The sequence below is a fragment of the Melospiza melodia genome, chromosome 3 (genome assembly GCF_035770615.1).
Source record: "Melospiza melodia melodia isolate bMelMel2 chromosome 3, bMelMel2.pri, whole genome shotgun sequence".
Lineage (NCBI taxonomy): Eukaryota > Metazoa > Chordata > Aves > Passeriformes > Passerellidae > Melospiza > Melospiza melodia.
Genome location: NC_086196.1, coordinates 30834355 through 30857108, shown reverse-complemented (window position 1 = coordinate 30857108; position 22754 = coordinate 30834355). Strand labels below are relative to the sequence as shown.

At 39.3% G+C, this 22754-nt stretch overlaps 1 protein-coding gene across 2 annotated transcripts in view; it reads left to right on the top strand.

Moving 5' to 3' along the window:
- The window catches only part of THEMIS (thymocyte selection associated), a 74734-nt gene that overhangs the window by 19987 nt on the left and 31993 nt on the right, over window positions 1-22754 (top strand). For both annotated transcript variants that reach the window (XM_063151144.1, XM_063151145.1), the window contains exons 3-4: window positions 1680-2138; window positions 4849-5891. In XM_063151144.1, coding sequence (XP_063007214.1) covers window positions 1680-2138; window positions 4849-5891 — 1502 coding nt within the window. The remainder of the gene's footprint in view (window positions 1-1679; window positions 2139-4848; window positions 5892-22754) is intronic.

Genomic DNA, 22754 nt, shown 5'->3' with positions numbered 1-22754 from the left:
GTAAAGAATCACAGCAATCCTGTAGCCACAACTACCTCCTTCCAAAAAACCCCCAACTTTTTAAAGGCTGTTGTGATAGATGTAATTATTTGACACATCCATTTAAAGAAATACAATCTTAGGGACATCCAGATACCATGCAGGGTCTTCAGTTGTGTTGATTATGGTCAGTAGTGAAAGTCAGTAATGGAAAACTTCAGAAGAAAATAAGCACCTTGCTTATTTTTAAGAGAAGCAAAATCTCCTGATCCAATTTGTTAAACAATCCCACAGTCAGGGGAGGTCTAGTGAAGGAAATTTGTGTCTTCCCAAGATCCAACAGCAACTGTGTGGTCTGGCAGCATCTCACCTTACTGAAATCTAGGTATCTGCTGGGACATCCTGCACTTGGCTGAGGACGATTGGGTAGGATATTTAAAATCTTTCAGACATGGCTTAAACTACTCATGGGATTTGAAGCTGCCATAAAAGTGTCTTTAGTGGTGTCAACCAGGCTCTTTGACACCCCATCCCATGCCTCCTCCTTAACAGCCAAAATGGGAGTGTACCTTTACCCACAAAGTGCCCTCTCTGCAATCCAGGGGAGTCAATAGCACGGAGGAGCAAAGCCATAGGATTTTTGCTGGCTTGCTTTGGCAGACAAAGGGACAAAAGGCACAGTGACTGCCAGGGAGCTTGGCTTCTTTGTCATTGTAGCTGTAGCTATTGGTTTAGTTGTGACTAGCAAACTCGGCCTAGAAATAACCTCTATTCTCGCTTATATTCCCTCGAAAGCAAGTCTTTGTCAATGTCTGTCTCAGGAAGCTGCACTGCAATTCCATAAGGCAGCATTCACAATTCTGCCACGCCTTGTGAGAAAGACAGCTGAATCACACAGTTCAGCTAAGACCTGCTTTTTAGTCCTCTCAACCCTCCAGTTCATCTTCCTTTAAGAAAACTCTCACGCAAATATAGAAATGTACACATTTTTCTTGCAATGGAAACTCCTAATGAGACAGATCCAAAGGGCATGATTAACATGAAGTAATAATGTCCCTAGGAGATTGGGAAGCTTAGATACAGCTTCTGCCTTGCAGAACTTCAGCATTTTAATTGCCTCGTGATGGCTGGAGTGCTACAACACCCAGACTTTGAATTAATCCAGCTGGTGGACGGGGCTGTCAGATACACTAAAATCTATTTGCTCTTTCTTATCAGTAGGTGCTACTCTTTCATTTGGGATGTATCTTTAAACACACTTGGTCTAGGAATTCCCAGTCTGTGTGTGGAAGGTTACATGGTACTGATGTTTAGACAAGAAACTTATCCTGCATGAACTGATCACATTAATGTTGTGTTTCCTCATACCACATCTGCATTTCAAAGGCTGGTTTCCTGAGAAGACAGATAGGAATTTAGGATAATTTTTCTTTTTTTCTGTGGCAAAGAAAAATTTTACTGGGGACTAAGAATGCTGGATGTCAGAAATTAGATACCTGTCAGAAAGGGTTATTTCCAGCTGCCTATGTGTTGTACCAGCTGATATTGCCTCTATAGAGTCGTATTTTTAGCAATTGAGCTATCATCTATGAATTATTTGATGTGCTTTGCTCTCCATTTTCCATACATTCACAGTCTAAATTTTGGAATTACTTTCTTTGTGTATTTTCCTTTTTATAATGCAAGTTTTCTGTTCTTAGGTCTTTATAAGGTTGTGGCAGATAAGACTCCATATGTCAGCATTGAAGAAATTGCAAGAAAAGTCTCTATTGGGCCAACAAGGTTTGGCCATCCTTCTTTCTACAGTGCCAAGGATATAAAATTGGAAAATTTCACTATCAAGCATGATGAGCAGATCACCTTCAACTCAGTGGAAGAGGTCCACGGAATAATGGCTGTGAACTGTGTCGTGGTCAGAAATAACGAGTCTCATTCCTTTACTTTGCCCCTTTCACAAGAAGGAGAATTCTATGAGTGTGAAGATGACCAGATGTACACCTTAAAAGAGATTGCAGAGTGGAAAATCCCTAAGGGTAGAAACCGGATTGTTAAACTTTCCACTACTTTACATATGTGGGACTCCTCTAGTCCACTTCCTCAGAACTTTGATGGCTGTTTGATTCTCATGCCTGTCTACGAAGTGCAGGCAGTAATGAAATGTAAGTAGGAATACAATCTGTGTTCTGTTGAACTTGGTGTAGCTAAGTAAAAAAGTACCCTTAAATGCACAACATTTTCTTAAACTAGCCATGAAAGTTTCAGTTTGTTAAAAATTCCTTATCCATATTTGCCACTAATGTTAGTTTCAAGAGGAAGAAAGATAAAAATAATATTTTGTTTAGTATATCTTTATCATCTGTTAGTTTAGATTGTTACCTTGCATTTCTTTCTGTTGCCATTTTGTTGATCACTACAATTAAATCCTCACGGAAAATATATGCATAGTAAAAAGGTTGAGTTTAGGAATTCTGTTAAGTTCCCAGATTCTCTTTCTTTGCATCTTAGACTTCAGCCATGGAGAAGCCCCTTGGTGGCTTCATATGGCTATGTCTAGGAGGTAGGAAAAGAAAACAAAAACAATTGCACATGTTGCAATACACTTCATTACCATTTAATTTTCAGAATAAGGATGTTAGAGTAAGGAAAATCATATTATTTTATTCTGTTGCAGAAACAAATATCAACTGAATATAAACACAAAAAACTCATGGACAATTTCTGAAACCTGTAGGTTTGAGGAAGCAGAAAGATTAGAAAACCAGTATCTTTAAAAGTTTGCACTCTGAGTTTTTATTTTAAAAAACTCCAAAATATTTATGACACTAGTTGTTCCACCAAAACCTTGATACAACAGGGTTCTGATTGCAGGATAGTAGCTTAGCTTTTGGGAAGGTTTTGCTGCTTGTTGCATTTACTAGAAGCAAACCAATGAGCTCCATAAAAATTGAATCCTAACAGAAGTATGGCATTCAAGAGGATATTTAGCAAGAAATCTTTTCACAATTGAGCATTTCTCTGTTGAATTATGTAAACAAATGGACAAAAGAGAAAGAAATAAAAGCAGGCAGAGATTGTTAACACAATATACCATAGTCATTATATGCTTATCATAAGACATTCAGCTGTGCTTGCTATGTGATTTAATGTGTGAGTTTGGAAAATATAACTTCACAAGATAAAGCAACTGTAATGTAGAAGTAAAATGTAAAAGTAATGTTTGCTGTAACTCTAGCTAGATACAGGGGTATAGCTTATCTCCTGAAGCTCAGTTAACTCAGGTTTATTGATATATCTACTAAGATATATGTGCGTAATCAAGAGGAATTTAATGCTCCTGAAAATCTTCAGAAGATTCAGAAATATTTGGTATTCACTTGTCTTCCAACCAGTTATTCCAATAAGGATTGTATTTGTTGTTTTTATTTTAAATTTCTCGGTGTTTTCAACATATAAGAAGCATTGCATATGTCCTAAATAACTAATACAAATTGGAAAAGTAGGCTTCATGGTACATGAATAACTGCTTTCTTGTGAACCATGAAGAATGGATTTTTACCCCTTTTAGGAGGACTATAAATAGACACAAGATAAATTATGAGAATTACTATCCACTCTAAAAAGAAGATTCCTGATAACTGGGATAAATGATTACATTTTCACAGGCTGTGAGCAGAATCCTCTTTACGTCTCATTATTAATAACGAACAAGTTGTGTCTGTGGAACTCTCACAAATGCTCATAAAAAGTTTCATTTTCACCAGTCATTTTCCTTTGTTGTCTTTTACTTCTGGTGCTCAGGATGTTTATCAGCTCAAGGTGTCAATGTGACAAAAGCAGAGTCAGAACAAACAGATCCTGAATTAGTGTCATAGAACTCCGTCATATAAAATAAATCCGATACCAGCTTTTCAGTATAAAATATTGGTATGTCCTGCTACAAGGAAGTGTGAATCTAGCATATACAATCCCTTTGTGTAGGTCTATGCAGAATGAATCTTATTGAAGAGAGTCATTAAATATTATTTGCTTGTTAAATTTTACTGCCTTGGTCAGCGATCTGTGGTGTCACTGACTTGGAGCCAAATTCTTAAATAAGCCTTAATTACATAGTCAGCTTTGTTCTTGGAAGTTTTGCGTTCAAAATTTTGCAATTTCAGTTGTGGTATAAGAGCTGTTGCTCCCTGTCAGGTTGTTGAATTCACTCACTCAGTTCTGATAGCAAATAAAACCAGGTGAAGCAGAAAAACATTCAACAGTTCCAGAGAGGAACATAATATTAAAATGTCTTAATTCATAAAAATAACTTACTCTTAGTTTATACAAAGACTTTGCCATTTTTTAAGTCATATTATTTCCTGATAATTACAGATGTTTTAATTATTCTTATAAATATCAAAATACCTTTTATCCCCCAGTCTGGCTATAGCAGAAACATGTTGTTAATGGATCCAAATGCTATTTATTTATTAAAAATGTTTCCCCACTCATTTCTTTGGAGAAACTCTAAACCACTATGAAGTAAAAGAATAAAAATACAGCTTGCACCCAATAGTTTGAGAAGATAAACAACTGATTAAACTTGGAGGTATTGTGGGGGAAATAGTGAACTAGCCTTTTCTTTTTCTCAAACTTTGTGTTCACTTGTACACCTTATTGTCTCTCTTCATTTGTGTGGTCTCATGCATATCTGATGACCATATCTCTCAAATTACAACAATTAGACTTTGGCTGGCCCAGTTAGTAGTGCACATTTACACATGGACATGCATGCCTCAGGGAAGGTACTTTTGGTATCTGGCCAACAGGGTGTGTATTTTATTTCAATGTCAGTTCGAAAACAAAACCCAATATATTTCTTTTTCTTTTCAGTTCGAAAGGACATAATTCATATCCTCTCAGATCTGGATGTTGAGGTCAAGGATGTAACAGACCATTATGATATTAGCTCTTTCCTTCAGCCACTTTCTTTGGAAGATATATTTGAGAGAACAAGCAAAGAATTTCCTATGGTTGCTCAGATAATGGAAGGGCCTTCGGGAAACCAAAAACCTTATAACTTATTGTCTACAGGGAAAGAGATTGTCATCTACAAAAAGTACCAGGCAGCAAGAGTCCTAGCCTCTGAGATGAGAAGTGATTCCTCCAAAAGACATTATTTAATCCCTATGAGCTACAAAGGAAAGTTCAAGAGAAGACCTCGGGAGTTTCCAACTGCCTATGACTTAGAGATAGTGAGAAATGAAAAAGAACACCTTCATGTTGTAGCAACTAAAGCCTTTACTTCCCCTCATAAAGAGCTTTGTTCTGTTTCAGTTGGAGATCAATTTCTAGTTCAGCAATGCCAGACTAGTGAAGTTCTATATGAGGGAGGAAAGAAACTCATAGATGTTTTAGCTTGTGAGCAAATACTAAGTGACTCATATAAAAAAGTGCTCCTCCCTATGTACATGGAAGGTGGCTTTGTGGAAGTGGTTCACGACAAGAAACAGTACCACCTCTCCGAGATTTGCAAAGAATTCCATTTGCCTTTTAATGTCAAAGTGTCCGTCAGGGACCTTTCCATTGAGAAGGATGTCTTGGCTGCTGCTCCTGGTCTGCAGTTTGAAGAAGAAATCACAGACTCTTACTTGCTGATCAGTAGTGCCAGCAGTCCAGAGGAGAGCTGGGAGATCCCTGTGTACCGCTTACACATGTTGGTCCATTTGCTCAACAAAAACGTCCAGACAGTTGCACCGCCTGTGACGAGGACAACAGTGGAAGAGGTCAGCGAAGAGGAATACTATATGTTGAGAAGATATGAAAATCTAACCCTCCATCCACCACCCAGGCCTCCCAAAAAGCCAACAACCACACCACCACCTACTTTTGCAGTGCCTAAGCAAGATGTGTCTGAGGTACTGCAGGCTCCAAAGGTAAGTATCCCATCTTGTCTTTGAATGTCTTACAACCACAGGTCATGTTCTGTGGGTTTAAAGTCTTCATTTCACTGTTGCATCCTTATGCCATGTACACAGATGGTCTCTCAGCTCCCTGTAATGGGCAAATTAGCAATTACAGACAGGAATGGCTAAAATCTCCAGTGTGTGTTAATTGATCCATGAAAAACAACGGAATCATGCCGACTCACAGCAGAGATCTTGGCTGTATAATTTTGCATGGATAATCCTTTACTGCACCATTGTAAAAGTGAAGGGAGGGATTTGAAGTGCCTGTATTTAAATCTTTATTAAGGGGAAGCATATGTTTTTGTGATGTAAAGATAATTTTGCTCAGCTGGAAATTGTGGAATTAAGTTCACAGAGGGACAGGTTGTATTGAAATTTTCGAATTCATTGTTTTGCACTCACCCAAGTGGGAAATAGGTTTGAAATTAAAAAAAAATTAAAAAAAAAAAAAAAAAAAAAAAGCAGTTATTTTAGAATAGAAGCGGATATTAAAAAGAAGTGCCGCGTCCAGGACAATTTTCTTGATGTCTGACTAACTACGACAATGCATTTGTTCATTACTCTTTGTGTTGGGTCTGGCTGAGGTGCAGTTGATTTTCTTCACATCAGTCTGTGAAGTATTTCTTGGATTTTAGATTTATTCAGGGCTCATGACACATCAATCTTTTGGCTGTTTTACAGCCCTGCACCCACAGTTTCAAGGCCTTCTTGATTTCCCAGGCTTCCCCAAGGAAGTTCATTGGGGTTGACCAAGAGGTTGGGAGAGGACATAGATGGGAGGTGACCCCAGTTGACTAAAGGGATAATCCATGACACATAATACTGTGTTCAGCAATAAAAACTGAGGGGGTGATTTGCCTAGGAAGGCAACTATAACTCAGAGACTGGTTGGACAGCGGTCTGCTTGTGAGGGACTGCCTTTGCATCTCTCCTTTGGGTTTTTTTCCCCCCTCTACCTTCATTTATTAAGCCATCTTTATCTGAACCCACAAGTTTTCCTACTCTTGCTCTTACCATTGTCTCTCCTGATGAGATCATCATCCTGATGTCAGAGTGGACTGAGCACACTGTGTTGTGATTGCTATGCTTTAAATAAAGTGTAACTCATGTTATTTTATTTTGGGGGATACAGAGGGAGATATTTTTTTGTGTGTTGGTATGAAACTGAAGTTGAATTGTAGCCTCTGATAGGGCAGCGTTTGTGAGTAGCTCTCTTTGCCTGCTGGAGGTGTTCCTTCTCTCTTTCCTCAATTCCAAGACCACATGCAGGCCCAAAGCTCCACATAGAACCTGGGAGATGGTTACAACAGTCTATAGGAGAATTGAATGGATAAGGTGGCTCCCTAAGATAAGGGTACTACCAAAAAAAGATGTGTCATTTTCTCCTGTCTTCACTGCAGACATGTCTTTTCTTCTAATTTTTACAATGAACATTGAGCAGCTTAAATAAGACATCCTGTTGTGGAAGGAAGGATACATGAGAAACTTGTCCATGGAGCTCACAGGCAAGCAACCATCCTGGTACTGGCCAGGGGTAAAGAACTGAGGGAAAATTCCCTAAAGCTGTTTCTGGTCAATTTGTACCCTTGTCAGGAGGATTCCAACCTCCTGCAGTTACTGATGGCTGTGTGTGCAGAAAAGCAGGTGGATGCTGACTCCTGATCAGGCTCATGCGGAGGATAATATTTTCCTAAAGTGAGAAGAGAGCGGTAAGGGTAGGGGAGGGATGAGCTGAGGTTCTTTTGCACATTCATGAGTGAGAGCAACCTCAGACTGCAGCTGTCCAAAGGAGATAATTTAAACACTGTTTCAGAAGACATTTTAAATTTTTTGAGGGGCAGGTGCCTTTTATCAATAAATAATAAACTGCAGTCAGAATGCTTGGAGTTATGCATATTGTAAATCTCCTCCCCTGGGAAGGTGAAACAAGTAGAGATCCTTTATTCACTAGATTAAACATCCTGAGCTGTAACATACTGTGTTTAAAGTCAAACAGAATGCGGTATCTTTTCTATCCTGAGCACCTTGAGTCCTCTGAGAAGACGTGGATGGTAGCAGCTAGGCTCTGCCTTGGCCCCTGTGCAGTGCTAGGGGACATTGTGTTTTCTTTTCAAATGTATCAGGAATGTCTGAAGGTTCAGAAAGTCAGAAACTGTGACAAACTGATAAATAGCCATCTTTGCATATTTTGTGACTATGCATAGGCTTATTTGCATAAATAACAGATGAGCGTCCTAATGAGCTGAACTTAAGCCTGACAAGGTGGCAGCCTGGGATAAGCTTTAGTGCTGCATGAGTTGCCACACTCCTCCTGCAGGCAGCTCCCTGCCTGGTGCTTAGGGAGTTCTGGCTGCTTGCTGGAGAGTGGTGAGTGGTTTCCTTGCACATCAGCTGGGAAGCTCTGCTTGGTTCGGAGCTCCAGGATAAAATAAAATGCTGCATGAGTCCACAGAAGACTAGGATCTGCCTGGTTTTTGCCAATACCTGAGGATTATCTGCAATCATGGGTCACCTTTAGTTACAGATTTGGTTGCCTCAGCTTGCAGCAAGGCTGTGGGGGCAGAGAGGCTCCAGCTGTCTCTTCCTGCTGTTCTCTGACCTTGGTAAGGAAACTCTGGGCCCAAGAGCAGGGCTGCATGCTTCACTGCATACTTTTGGTCATGTGAGTCACTGGCTTGGATGAGATTGGCATCCAGTGTGGACTAGAACCTGAGATGAGTGTGAGAACTGCCTCTGCTTGTGTGCAAGGTGCACTGCTGCAGAGACACGGATGTCTGCACAGTTCAGCAAAGTCCAGAGACAGCAGATGAATTCTCAAACATGATAGAGTTGCAAGAGGATTCAAGCAGCAAAATGTTTTCTAGCTTTCTCTTTGCCTATCAGTTCATGCAGTAAATATCCTAAACATTTAAGAAGAGGTTAATCTATGTCCCTCAGTGCTTTTGTATTAAATGGAAGCAAAGGGTCCACACCGAGTATTGCTAAATGGAATCTTAATCAATGCATGGAAAGCCACAATTTATCCTTGTTCTCCTAAGACCATAAGGCACTGCTTAAGGGACAAAAAAGGCAGTATTTCACCCCTGATAAGGAGTAAAAGTGGTTAGCTTCATCCAATGCTGCTATCAATGGTCTGTTTAGTCATGTATCTAACCAGAGTAACAGTAGAATCAGTAAAATATCCACCAGCTGGATTGCTGCTGAATAACTTCATGAATGTGGAACTGGAAAAGTCACTCACAAGCAGTAATCTGCTCATCTCTGGCAAGAAAGCCGAGAGAATTCCAGCCAAGGAAACTGGAATTTAATAGAATAGGAGCATCAGGGCATGATAGTTAATCGTCATTTTGTGCTAAGGTCCATTATCCTTTCAAAAGTCATTACAGTGCTAAGATACCAAGAACTTTCTTGCTTTCTTGCTTTTTATTTCAAAATTAAAATGAAAGAAAAATTATCACTTCCATCTGGCTTTGCAGTTCTACAAACTGAGCTATCAAAATCTGCCGTTAACATATTTATCGCATCTGTCTTCACAGCAAAATGAGGACTTATCTGGAATTAAGTTGATAAGACATAAGCTGCATTTCTCAGCAAATGAGTTTTCCTGTACTGTCTCCTTTCCTTCCTCACAAGTATTTCTTTTCTGCTTCCAGAGCATTTTTCACATTTTTGGCTCCTTTGTAGAGTTGATTTAACACAAATATTTCTGCTGTGTAGCAAGAAACTAACCTTCCTAAACAAAAACATACTAGAAAATGCACACTGGACAGCCAGGAAAGAATAAGTAAGAACAGACTTCAGGAATTAACAATCTTTTGGCTCTAGAAATGAGGAAGAAAAAAGAGGTTCATTAGTGGATGCAGAAATGTGCACATGCAAACATAGGGAGGAGGGTTTCTCTCTGACAGGTGCGGAACTGTGGTTGCTGATGCTGCACCTGTGCTTCCTCTTCCTCTTTTTTCTCGTCCCCACAGAAGAGGATGCTTCCCATTCCCTGGAATCTCACTTTGCACCCTCTCTTTCCCCCTCCTTCTCCACATCCTATCTATTGTTTATCCCTGTCATTTTCCAGTAGCTTTGTAAATAACATGTGGAGGCTGGAACTACATCTCTACAGAGGACCACCCCATACTGTCATTGTGGCCAATTTCCTAAAGTGTCTATCCTATCCCCACCACAGCCTCACCTGGTGAATCAGACCCCAGTTCTCTCCAAGTCCTTGTGCTGCAGCTTCTCACTTCTCCAAGAACCATGTCTGCACTGTGCTGGGGCTTCCTTTCCTCCTAAAACCCATCCTGTGACAGACATGCCTGATTTCCCCCAGACCCATGTGTTTGAGTGCCCCCATGCTGCACTTTTCATGTGCCTTTCACCCCACCCCTAACCTACATGATATTGGTTCCCCAGTCCCCTGTACTGCTTTCAACAGGCTTGCCTTTTCCTGTCCTCGCTTCTTCCCACCATGTCTCCTCTCTTGCTCTCCTCTCAGGCAGTGAGCTGGAGCCAGGGTCACAGGCACAAAGGAGTGGGAGCTGCAGGCACATCTCAGGTTACACACAGGCTTTTGTTGCCTTCCCCAGCAGCATGCATTCCAAACCTCAGCACAGGATCGGTCTCCTGCTAGGATCTTAGGGGAAAGCAGCATGTAGGTGCCAACAAGTGTCAAGCACTTTGATTTTCTTGTTGGCTGGACAGTCCAAGCTGAAGGATTTTACATTGATGCAGAGATCGTTGTAGCTGTGCTGGATCTGAGGGTCTGTGACCATTCTGTGGAAAGCCTATCCACACCCTCATACTATCATAGGCTGAAGTCTACACATGTGCCATCCCATTTCACTTCCTGGGGTTTTCTGTAGGAGAAACCAAGCAGTGCTGGCTGGAGACCAGGACTGCTGGGTGCCCTATGGACTCTGAATGAACCAACAGGAAGGGTTTAGAGGAACTGGAAACCTTAAAGCCCAAGCTAATGGAGTTTTCCTGATATTCTCAGTACTCTCTTTTCCTTTTAAAAAATACTAAAAGCTTAAAATTTCCACAGAGAATCATCAAGTCTGCAGTAGGCACTTACTGTGGTTTGATGTTAATCTCAAACCCGAAATACAGTGGGGAAGACATCACTGTGCCTGCCAGAAGGACAGACAGTACATAATTGCCTGAAGAGACAGCAGGGCAATCTGAGGTGTAAGTCTTACTGCAGAAAGGCATTAGTGATACAGGAAATGCTGATATAGTACATGGAATTAAGGAAGGTACAGATGAACATTTGGATATGCTGACTGATGAAAATGCCAACTGGTTAAAAGCAAATTGCTTAATTTAGAGCTAAAAATTAATTACTTGGAGAACAAAGAGAAAAAAAATATAAAAATAAAGAGAATGCCCAGAAGAAATAAAAAATTGAACCACATGAAAATATGGAACCCTTGATAAGAAGGAAAATCCTGAACAGAGAGCGTGAGCCAAAAGCCATTGATGTCAGTAAGGAAAGAACTGGCTGGCACATTTTTTTGCCTGTCTCACAGAAAGCACATAACATAATAAAACACACAGCATAAAAAGATCATATAATTATGTATAATTCTGAAGCAGGAAAAAAAAACCCTGGAATAATAAATCTAAAATTTGAGGAACCACTGCAGCAGAATAACTCTCCAAAAATAGAATTTGGGGAGTTGGGGAATGGAAATGTCTTTTTTTTTTCAACTGGGGTTCCAAGAAGCCTTACTTCACACAAAGCTGATCTGCAGGCTGCATTTTACTGTTTGTCCCTCTCCTCACAGCAAGAAAATTGGAAAATTAGGTTTGTGGATAGCAAACTGTTGATGCACTGGCTGTTATGGACTGTGTTTAGGACTTTTATTTGGAAATCACTGAAGATTTTTCCAGTTTAAAATGTCCAGAGATAGTCTAAAGCCCAGCAAATTTCCAGCAGGAAGCACAGCCCCCGTACTCGTGCAATGCCGGTCTGCAGCAGCAGCAGTGACCGGGCAGGCAGCTCCCCAGGATGCCACAGAGCCAGCTGCCAGGGCTCTGGGCACTCCCAGGCTCTCTGACTCCATCCCTGCTCAAACAAACGCCTTCAGGAACTTTCCTGGGCTCTGGAGGCCAGCTGGCCTGGGGTGGCTGGTGGTGTGGTGTTGTGGGGGTCCCCAGGACGAGGTGAGAGATGAGAATGTGACTCCAAGTTCTCAGAAGGCTGATTTATTGTTTTATGATATTATATTAAAATAAATTATATACTAAAACTATATGAAAGAAAGAGAAAGGATGCAGAAGGCTAGACAAGAATGAATAATAAAAACCCATGACTGACCAGAGTCCCGAAGGAGCTGGACTGGGATTGGTCATTAAATTAAAACAATTCACATGCTGGGTAAACAATTTTCCAAATCACATTCCAAAGCAGCAAAACAGGGAGAAACTGAGCCTTCCCAGCTTCCCAGGAGAAGAAATCCTGGTGAAGGGATTTTTCATAAAATATCACAGTGACAGGCTGGTGTCCCTGCTAGCAACCCTTTGGACTCCTTATTTTTGTGAATGGGCCTTGGGGTGCTCTAACCACCAGATTAGGCCTGGGAACTGTGTGGAAAGAGATAGTTGGCACAGGTTGAAATGAAGTCCAGTGATGTTTTCCAGACACTGTGTAATCAACTAGTGTTGATAGAGCCATTGCTAAAAAAAAAACTATGGGGAAAAAAAAAGAAAAAGAAGGAGCTTCACTAAAGTCACTTAAGTGTTGTATGTGTACATACATACAGTGTAAGGGACAGCACTGACATTGCCCATTCACATTATGCATTCTTAGATGAAATTCAAGATTTGGCAGTACTGTCAGTTGAGCATTCTGGTAATGAAAACATCCAAGAAGGTTGGAATTATGCTGTGAAATATATGCCCCATGACAAGAAACGAGAAAGTTGCTGTCAGTGTGACAGCAGGGTCGCATCCTAAAACACCTGTAGCCATGGTTCACATTTTTCAGAGAGTCCTTGCAGTGAGGAATTGAGTGATTATCAAGAAACAGAGACTGCTGTGGAGGGACTCATCAAATCCATTAACATTTGTAATGACTGTCTGAGCCCTGGGCTTTCCTTCTTTACTTTTTGAATGTGTTAGTCCATAGACACGGCATAAAAAAATATGATGAGGGAGCTTTTAAGGGCTAAAAATAATGTATTTATTGTCTGTACCACAATTAATTTTTTTTTCTTTATGTGCAGAGGTGTATAATTTACACCAAACTTTTTCAAGACATTTAACAACATTCTGGTCTTGTTTTGCCTCAGAACACAAAACAATTTTACTAGTAAATAGATGTCATGGCAGTGTATTGTGACATAGTGGTTCAGATTTCCTTTTCTTTTTTCTTTTTTTTTAATACAGAATAAAAAGAGGAGTAAAAATGCAGAGGATTCAAGTCCGTTGTGATTCCTGTAGTGCCACTGAAAACCCAGAGCGGTGATCCCGGGCTTGCAATGACTGTAGGCAGTGGCTTGTATCAGTGGTCAACCTGAACTAGTGTGATGGAGTCTAAGTAGAGAATCATGTAGTAGGAGTCACTGGGGGAAAAAAAAAAAGGAAAATAAAGAAAACTCTTTGCTAGTTTGTGGTGTGTCATGGACCACCCTGATGGAAAACACCGGTGATGAACCCTGCTTTAGTTTGGACTCTAAATAACCTAGAGTTGAAATATGTTTAATAAGCTAGGATAAAGCTATTCCCAAAGCATCATTTTTACACTTTAAATTTAAGAATCTTTGAAAAAGTAAATATTTTATGTGTGAAATGAAGAAACCATATCTGGAAGGTACTTTTAGAGATCCATCTGTTTTGCATAAGTGGTAAATGCATGTTCTGCAGTATTAATGAGGAAAAAGTGGTTCAGTTTGCTTGTGAATTACTGTCATTTAAAGGGAAATGTGCCAAGAAATTGAACAGTAGCTCTACAAGAAAATTCTGGCCATGTGAGAAGAGGGGTTCACAGGAGCTCAGTAGGTCTGGCTTACATTGCCACTTCTGTAATGCTGCTTCAGTGACCACAGGCAAATCACAAAAATATCATTGCCTCCAGATACATGAAGAAACTGCCAGGTGTGAAGAGGGATTGTGGATTTACAGCTCATTAGTTACTTTATAGGGAGGCTTAAAGCTCAGGTAAATGCAAGATACATTGCCTCACTTTCAGTAAGGGTCAGAGCTGCCTCGCATTTACTCGGGAGCAGTAACCACACAGACAGTTGCCATGGAGTATTAAATGAGCTGTAAATCCATGCTCATTTACTAGGTGGCAACTTGTTCATGTAGCTGTCTTCTCTGCCTGTGAAATGAGACACGATGCTTCATTTTCACATCTGGGATATTTGTATAGACAAGAATGATTTTTCTATGTATGAAGTATTTTGTGCATTGACTACTGCAATAGCAACAACGATATTATCATAAAAATAATATCAACAATGGAATTACTGGAGATTAGTACATTTTAGCCTTATTTAAAGCTTTTAGCTGGCAGTTAATCTACAATAGAGGTGCAAAAACAAGTGACAGTTGTCTAGGACAGATGGATTCTGAATAATTTGAAAGAGGAAGAAACAAGAAAGAATGACTTATTTAAGAACTTATAGCATAGCAAGGTGTTAACCCTGAGGCTCACTAACACCTTTGAAGGATCAGTCTTTTGTTAACCACTTCATAGTTTATTCTAATAGTAGACACAGGTCTTTGTGCTTGCCTTCTGCATCTGCTGTGGTCTATCTGGTGTCTTTAGCCTTGTCTTCACCCGCTGGTGTACAGAAGGTAGAAGTTGGTTTCAAGACAAGGAGAGTTATGGATGGAAAGTCAGACATTTCCTGCAATGCCTCCATAAATTTCCCCAGCTTGTGGGACTTTGGCAGATGATGACATTAAACTAAGATTTGCATGTTAATGATTAGTTTGTGCAAATACAAAAGGTGTCAGCCAGGGAAGAAAATGAGGAAAGAGATAGCTACAGTACAGGTTACATCTATCTATCTAGCTAGCTCTCTATCTCTATATATCTATACATCTGTATCTTATATTGATACATCATACATGTATATAAAAAGTAGTCCGACATAACTGATGATGTTTAAATAAATGCTGGGCTAAAAGGTTATTTTTTGAAATCAGCCTGACACATCATTTATACTACTTGCAATGATGGAGCAGCACCTCCATTTGGGTAGAAGAGCGGATTAAGGAACTAAGCTAGGAAGGTGAAATTGAGAACTAGTGAAAGAGAAAAACAGAATATCCAGTTACATTCTATCAAACTGTGAAATGGGATGGGAAAGCAGAATTTATGTAGGATGGAAGGAATTGCATTTTTGTTACAAGAAGGCTGAAGGTGAGCAGTTCTCTTTTTAAAAATGTTCTTTTCCCCTTGTGGATATCTTAATTCAATCCTGCCCTCATCGTCTCTTATATAAAAGTGAAAAGCAGTGTTATGTAAAAAAAATCTGCTCTGTTTGACACAGCTGACTGCATACATACATGGTGGCTAACATGAAATATCTGCTCTTCACCTGTTCTTTGCACCTCACTGAACACACAGAGCAGAGAGGTCTTGGTTTGCCTCCTACTTTTACTCCATATCACCAACATTTGATGCCGTGAACACCCAGGGTATCAACCTCCTACACTATTCATATTGCCTCTCTGTTCTTATGGTTCAAGCAATAAGAATATGGATGCAAAAACATGGGAGTTAGAAGGAAAACAGAAACTAAATCCTCAAACAGCAAGCTTAGATTTTCTATAAGGTTTTTCATTAGTTTGCATCTTCAGAAAAAAAAATAGAGATAAAATCATCTCATGAAATATTGAAACCACTTCTGCCTATATGAATAGCAGAATGTGAAACATCTCGGTCTGCACTCTGAAACAGAAAATAAACCTTCTTATGAATGCTAGGAGTTATTGAATAATAATATGGTAGTAGTCTAACGCTGCTATTGTTGAACCTAAATGAAAACCCTTATTAATCATGGATTTGACAGCTCATTCAGTTATAATAATGTTTCCTGTCAATCCAAGCTCTCATTATAATTGGATCTTACTTAGAAAGGAAGATGCTCCATTGACTGCTCAGATGGAGAAAAATATAGGTTTGAAAATGAAAATATCAGCCTGAATTCTGTTTCCAGGGAGCCTGCTTATGCATTTACAAGTTGGATAACAGTTTAATCCTTGCTGTGTGTCACATTTGGATGTTACTATAATAAGATTCTCTCACTGACTAGACAACAGCTCTACAGTCATGACAGTGAAAGTGAAAGCAGGAAGAGCAAATGAAACTTATTCCCAGGGATGCTGGTGTATCATCACCACGACCTAGTTGAAAAGAAATAACTGAAATAGATGGCTTTTCTACAGAAAGCAGCATGTTTCAGCTGTGAATTTACAGCTAATTTAGTTTCCTGCATACCCTCTTTTGTGGTTACTCAGTTTGCAGAAAGTATTAGATATTTCACGTGGCATTGAGAGGAGATTAAGTTGCTTCCAACCCAGGCAGTAAAGTGTGCTGTAGAGGTGTTTACAGAGAGAGTTAGTGGCAAGGAGCTGTAAATTCATTCCCTAACTTACTGCACAATATCTTTATAAACAAGGCCAGAGATAGAAGCAAAAGCATCCAAAGTGGTTATCAAAGCAGAGGAATATTCAGGCTGAGGCTGAAAGCACTTGGAAAAGCATTTCTGATAAATGTCATTTGGAAGACACTCTGTGGGCTAAATCTGTAAATTGCATATTGGAGGGCCCAATTTTGTGGGTGTAACAGAGGCAGGTAGGGCATTCCGTGCAGGTCACAACTCATTGAGGACATGGAAAATACAGGGTAAGTAAAACTTAGACTCAAATTTTAAAAAGAAAGGTTTCTAGAAATCTCTTTTCTAGGGCAGCTGAAACAAGAACTCCCACAAGGTGTTCTGGTTCATTGGTAAGCCGGTAGTTACAATAAATGGGAATTTAGAGTAATTTTCTAATGAGTAGTATAATACTAACCAGCATAGAGACACCAGACTGTTTTCACTGCCTTGCAGGACAAGGGGGAAAATTTTCTAATAACCTCAGGAATTCTTGGCATGAGTGTAAGGACTCACTGCTTGTGTGCTTGATCCCACAGCAGACATGCACGCTGAAAAGAAATTAAGTAATCTTTTCTCCCTCCATGGCCCAACTAGAAGAGGCACAGATGGGAGAATAGGCTGTAATCCACACCAGAATTTAGTAGCTGCATTGGGACAATATACTTCTTCTATTATTTGTCTTCAATCACTGCAGCTTAGCTCTATCTTTTATTTTGCTTTGTGCCAAGTGAAAACAATTCAGGTCCTCACTGAGATTGCAGTGCTTGAAAGAAATAAGGGCAAGCCTAAGAATGAAAGTGGTATAAATGTGAACAGGAATAAAAATCCAAGGGAAAGTGGAAACTGCTTGTTTTGGTTTTGTTGTTATGCATTCCTATTTTATTCACAATAGCTGACTGATTTCTCATTTCTGAATGAATAAATAGCAGTTAAGATTTGTTTCAGGTGAAGAGTTGATGCCAGAGGGGATTTCTTGTATTGTTACAGTGCAAAGATCACTGCGTTACAGACAATCATATGCCTCTACAACCACTCATGCAGTGTGAGTTCATGAGGGTTATACAATGGTTTATAAGGTGCCTGTTAGCATAAAATGCCTACAAAATTTATCGTGGAACTATGTAATTTGAATGGTGGATTTATAATTCAAAGAATACTTTTCAAAATATATAACTTGATCAGCAGTTGTTGAATCCATAAAATAAATATTTATATTCATGGAATAGCTCTGTAAAGGTCAAGTAGGAGACATTTTAATCCATGTTTTCAATTTGTCGCTATATGTTTAGAGTAATAAATCATAGCAGCTTTCAAAAATAACAAAGGCAATAGTAACATATGGCTCTCAAATGTCTGTGGACTGTAGATTAAACTAATTTGTTTTTCCTGAGCACCTAAACACAATTTTGTTATTTGTTGGCTGTGATCTCTTCTGTAATTACAGAAGGAGATTTGATACCTAATGGCATAAACCATTATGCTAACAACTTCAAATTAATGGGCTCTTCCAGTTTATTTCAAAAGACTCATTGCCAAGCGCTGCCATCATATTTTTCATAACTTTATCAAATGTAAATATATTTTTAGATGTACAAATGCAATTTGTATTTGCAATTTTCAAATGTAAATGCAGCTTCTCGCCCTGTTTGCAGGTACAGAACAATTGTAATAACATGACAGTCTGAGGAACTAATTTGTTGATTATAAAAATACCTTACAAATGTTTTATGAGCATATACATTGTATGCACCCCTAACCAAAATGCCGTGCTTGGTTTTCTCTCAACACGTCGTGTCATTCAGATGTAACCACAAAACCTCCTCTCTGGTATGAAGACTCCTGACAGAGCATTTGGCTTTTCTAGCTGACTTCAGTCATTAGGCAGTGCTAAGCACTTTCCTTTCTGAAACCCATGCTATGAGCACACTTTTGACTGCTCTGCTGTTTGCCCAGCTCCTCTGCTGTGTATTCATTTTGGTGCTTGTGTCCTGTCTTAAAATGTCTGGACTGGGATAGATCACCCTCGTGGGACATGTGTGGGCATGGTTTAGGGAAATACATCTCCATTTGCTTTAATGGAATTGAAACTACTTCCAAGAAGTGTGAATTTGGAATATTTGTTTGGGAAGAGCAAAATGGCATGAGTGTCTCCTCAAAGCTGGGTCAGCCTGCTGCAGTGATGGATGGCCTGGTACAGCAGGGCCACAGAGAGAGGTAGCCACATGTTAGAGATGTGAGCTACACCTCTATGTGTACGCTTCAACTCTGGTCTCTACTCTCAGGGGTGCCTGGACAGCCAAGTAGACACATTGTGGTTAGCTGGACGCAGTTTTTAACTGCATTGTGGAGGTTTCCTGACTGTAATCAGAGCCAGGTGAAACATGCAGATGGATACATGTTATGTACATTTTTGTGCCTTGATCTGGAGCTGAAGTCCACCAGTGGCACAGCAATTAACCCAAAGTGAATGATAGACCTGTTTCTCACAACAGGGCTGTGATCAGTGCATTGTGTAGGGAAAGGATCACCATATTATGGCTCTCATTACACACAACACCCATCAGCAGCTCCAGTGAAACCCTGGAGCCATGGATATATTGGCTTGGACTCTGCAAAGTTGTGCAGGTCCAAGTTCTGAGGGAAGAGGGGCCGCCTTGGTTCAGAAGGAAATGCTTTGGCAAGGAAGGCTGAGGTTTAGGTGTCGTCCAGAAACCTATAGCCTAGAGAAAAACCAACATTCTCAGACAACTGTTTTCATCCCTAGCCTACAAACTGCTCTAGAGTTTGCCTTTTTGGGTTCCCCAGGAATGTAGCATGTGCCAGTCTCTTAGCCTTGTTCAGGAATCTCATTGGGTCTAGAAATTTGGCCATATGCATATCAAAGATGAAGTTCATTCCTTCATAGAAATAGGCACAAACACAATTTAATTTACAAATCAATCCTCAAGATAATCGTCTGGGGATCCATGCTTTTCTGTTGTACACATTTCATTCCTACTGAAGTAGAAATACATTCAGGAAAAAACGTATAAATAAAACATTAATTGAATTACTTAGTATGGCTGGGCAAATTTTGTTTTTTTGCAATTTGTTTTTCTCAGTAAAGCTAAATATTGCCATGCACATTCTTTCTGGACAAGGAGACTAAGTAAGAATTCAAGTGCAAGCTAGTCCTCCTGTTTCCACAGCTCTTGCAGTGCCAGTAATTGAAGGGCACTCTGGATTCTGGGATCTCTAACAGGGCCTTGTTTTCATCCACCACTTTGCTTTTGCAGCATTGTTTGTAGCAGGACCCAGAGGCACCCAGAGGTACAAGAGGTGAGAAGATCCATACATATTTCAGAGACATAAGAAACACTGACCTGTCAAAGGCAACAGTCACAGATTTTTCTTCAAACCTTTATTTAAAACAGGTTGTGCTTGGTTAGAGGTTGATTCTTTGTTTGATGTCTTGAAATTGTGGAAGACTGTCCTTTGCCCTCTGCAAACACGCACACACTAGAAGTCACAAAGATGAAAACTGTTTATTTCGACAGTCTAATCCCAGAGCACGCCCCATGCCTTCCTTACTACAAGATGAAAAATGGGGATTTCTGAAGTCTTCACCTTTACTGCTGATAGACATAGGAACAGGGGAAGGAGCCAGCGGGGTGTAACTTAGGGGATGCCCCCCAGGGCCTCCACACTGATGAAGATGTAAAGTCTTGAATTTTTTAAAAATTGCAACAATTGCAGTAAGTTTTTAACACCTTTGTTGTGAAAAAGAAAAGTTTAGTTACATTTGCATGTGGAAAATCCATATACATTGGCAGAAAAGCATATGATTTGTAGTTCTGCCATAAATTTTCATTCCTATATACTGAAACACTGCACACAACAATGTGTCTGTTCAGCTTCCATTTCAGGTAAGGGAACAGATACATGTGTTGTGGCTTTCCTTTCCTTACTGGTACATAAACTGAAAAAATGTGCTAAAATCCTACTCCACACATACAAGGTTGCTTCATCAAATAGATGCTCTCCTTCTCTCTCTCCATCTTCCTCTACCTCTCCCTTTCCCTCTCCCTCCTCACTGTATATTGATAATGTAGCATGACAGAAGCACACAATTTTTTAGCTTTCCTCCTCATTTTGAATTTCATGAATCCATTTTATTCACGCTTATTACACAAGCATCTCACTGTATTAAACTTCTGTCCTAGATAATTTTCAATGGCAGATAAATGAAATCATCCACAGAATAATTTTGTTCTAAAATTCTTTTTATTTCATCTGTATTTAATAAGTGTATCCCCACCTACTAATCTCACAGGGTTCATATTTTCATTAATAGGAGCAATAAAGTGAATTTATTTTTCTTTCATTTTACTTTTTGATATTTAGTTCACTAACATTTCTCTTTCATCTGGCAGATATATGTGAATAGATTGAATTTATAGAGAATTATGTTTTAAAATACACTATACCAATATTGAGAGCCCTTTCCCAAAACATAATAAATGTTTTTCTTCCAATAATTTACCTGATATAATCATAGTTTAAAGACAGATAATCTTGGACAAGAAAAACTTGTTTGAAATCTAACTAAACTACTGATATACAACCACTAAGAGCATTTTAATGCATCTATTTTCATTACATTTAAAAGCTTGTTCAATTGAGGGAAGATGTCAACCCTAGTCTTTCAAAGAAAGCAATCAAACCCATAAAAAGCACAGCTTTTCACATTAGAATTTTGTTTACTACTGCCTAGTCTAATTATAAATGCCGTATTCATCTTATTCATCTGTAAATTTTTTTTAACCACTTATGTTCTACACTTTATAATAAAAGGAGTGATGTAAAATCCTCATTTAATAAATTTAACATTCTGGATAAACATTGCAGTCATTCTACTTGCAGAACATAACTAATGAGTAAAATATTCCTAGTAAAGCATATTCAGTAGTAGTTCAGAGGACAAAGCCCTTGCTTTACCTCTGTTCAGAGCCTAGCCTCCTACTATCACAAATCTTTTCATCTTAAATAGTTTAATGTGCATTTTTAACACCACCTTCATTTTTTTTATTTTATTAGCTTTTGGGTGTCCATTTGGATATAGTCTTTGAGAAGAGAGAATGCATCAGCACTACTTTGAAATAAATGCAATTAGAGATGTGAAAATAGGAGCACAATTGTTGGCTTTCCTACATTCCCAAGAAAACACTTCACAAGAGTCTTGATGCACATCAGCAAGTAAATACCATTACCCAATGTCTCCTGAGAAGAAAAAGAAAAGAAAAAAAACCCTAAATCTACAAAACAATATTGTATCACATTTGAGGTGCCATCAATATAGCACAGAAGGATGAATAGCCCAGTGGTAGTCCCTCTGTCTGAAGGGATCACAGCCAGTTGCAATAAAGAACAAATGCTTTGGCGCCAAGGCAATGCTGAATGCAGCCATGTGACTGAGTCCTGAGATCTCGCTGTGTCGTGTTTTGGGTTCTCTTCTCTGAGAGTTCAGAGGCCTTCTATCTGTAACTTGCACCATTTTAACTTTTTTTGGACAAGGATTTAAATCTCATTATTAAAAGAAGTTGAATTTTTGCTACTGTTTTGTGACTGATATACATTCTTGCAGAGGATTACATCCTGTATGTGGATCCCAATGGCTCATACCAGCGGTGGGAGGAACTTGCTCCACTGCTTGCTGCTTCTCTTTAGAAAGTTCTCCCCCAAGGGAACAGAAAGTTCAGAGAATACACTGGCTCTGACAATAATTTATAGTAAAGGATTTTTTTTTTCTTTAAATGTGAGAATATCTATTTTTTACAACCCTTTTCCCTGTTGGCAATTGTGTCCTTTAAAGCCAAAATTGCAGGAGTTTTGCATAAGCTGCCTAGAAACCTTGGTTATAGATTTCCCTTGTCCTACATGGTTGAACCCTGTGCTTCATCTTTTTGAGAGCTTAAAGGCTTGTCCTATCAATTCATGTATCTATATATGCATTCTCCAGATCTACAAATGTTGTAAAATCTATTCACTGGAGATGCCCAGAGGATTAATAATTTAAATAAAAACAATCAGGACCGAGCTAGTGTTTTATAGTCAAAAAATGTCTTTTCCCTATACTATTTCCCCTTCTGGTGCATAAATAATTCCTCTAGCATTAGTAGAACTATGCTAATTTATACCCACAGAGGACTTGGTCTCAAAAGCCTAATTTAGATGACAACACTGA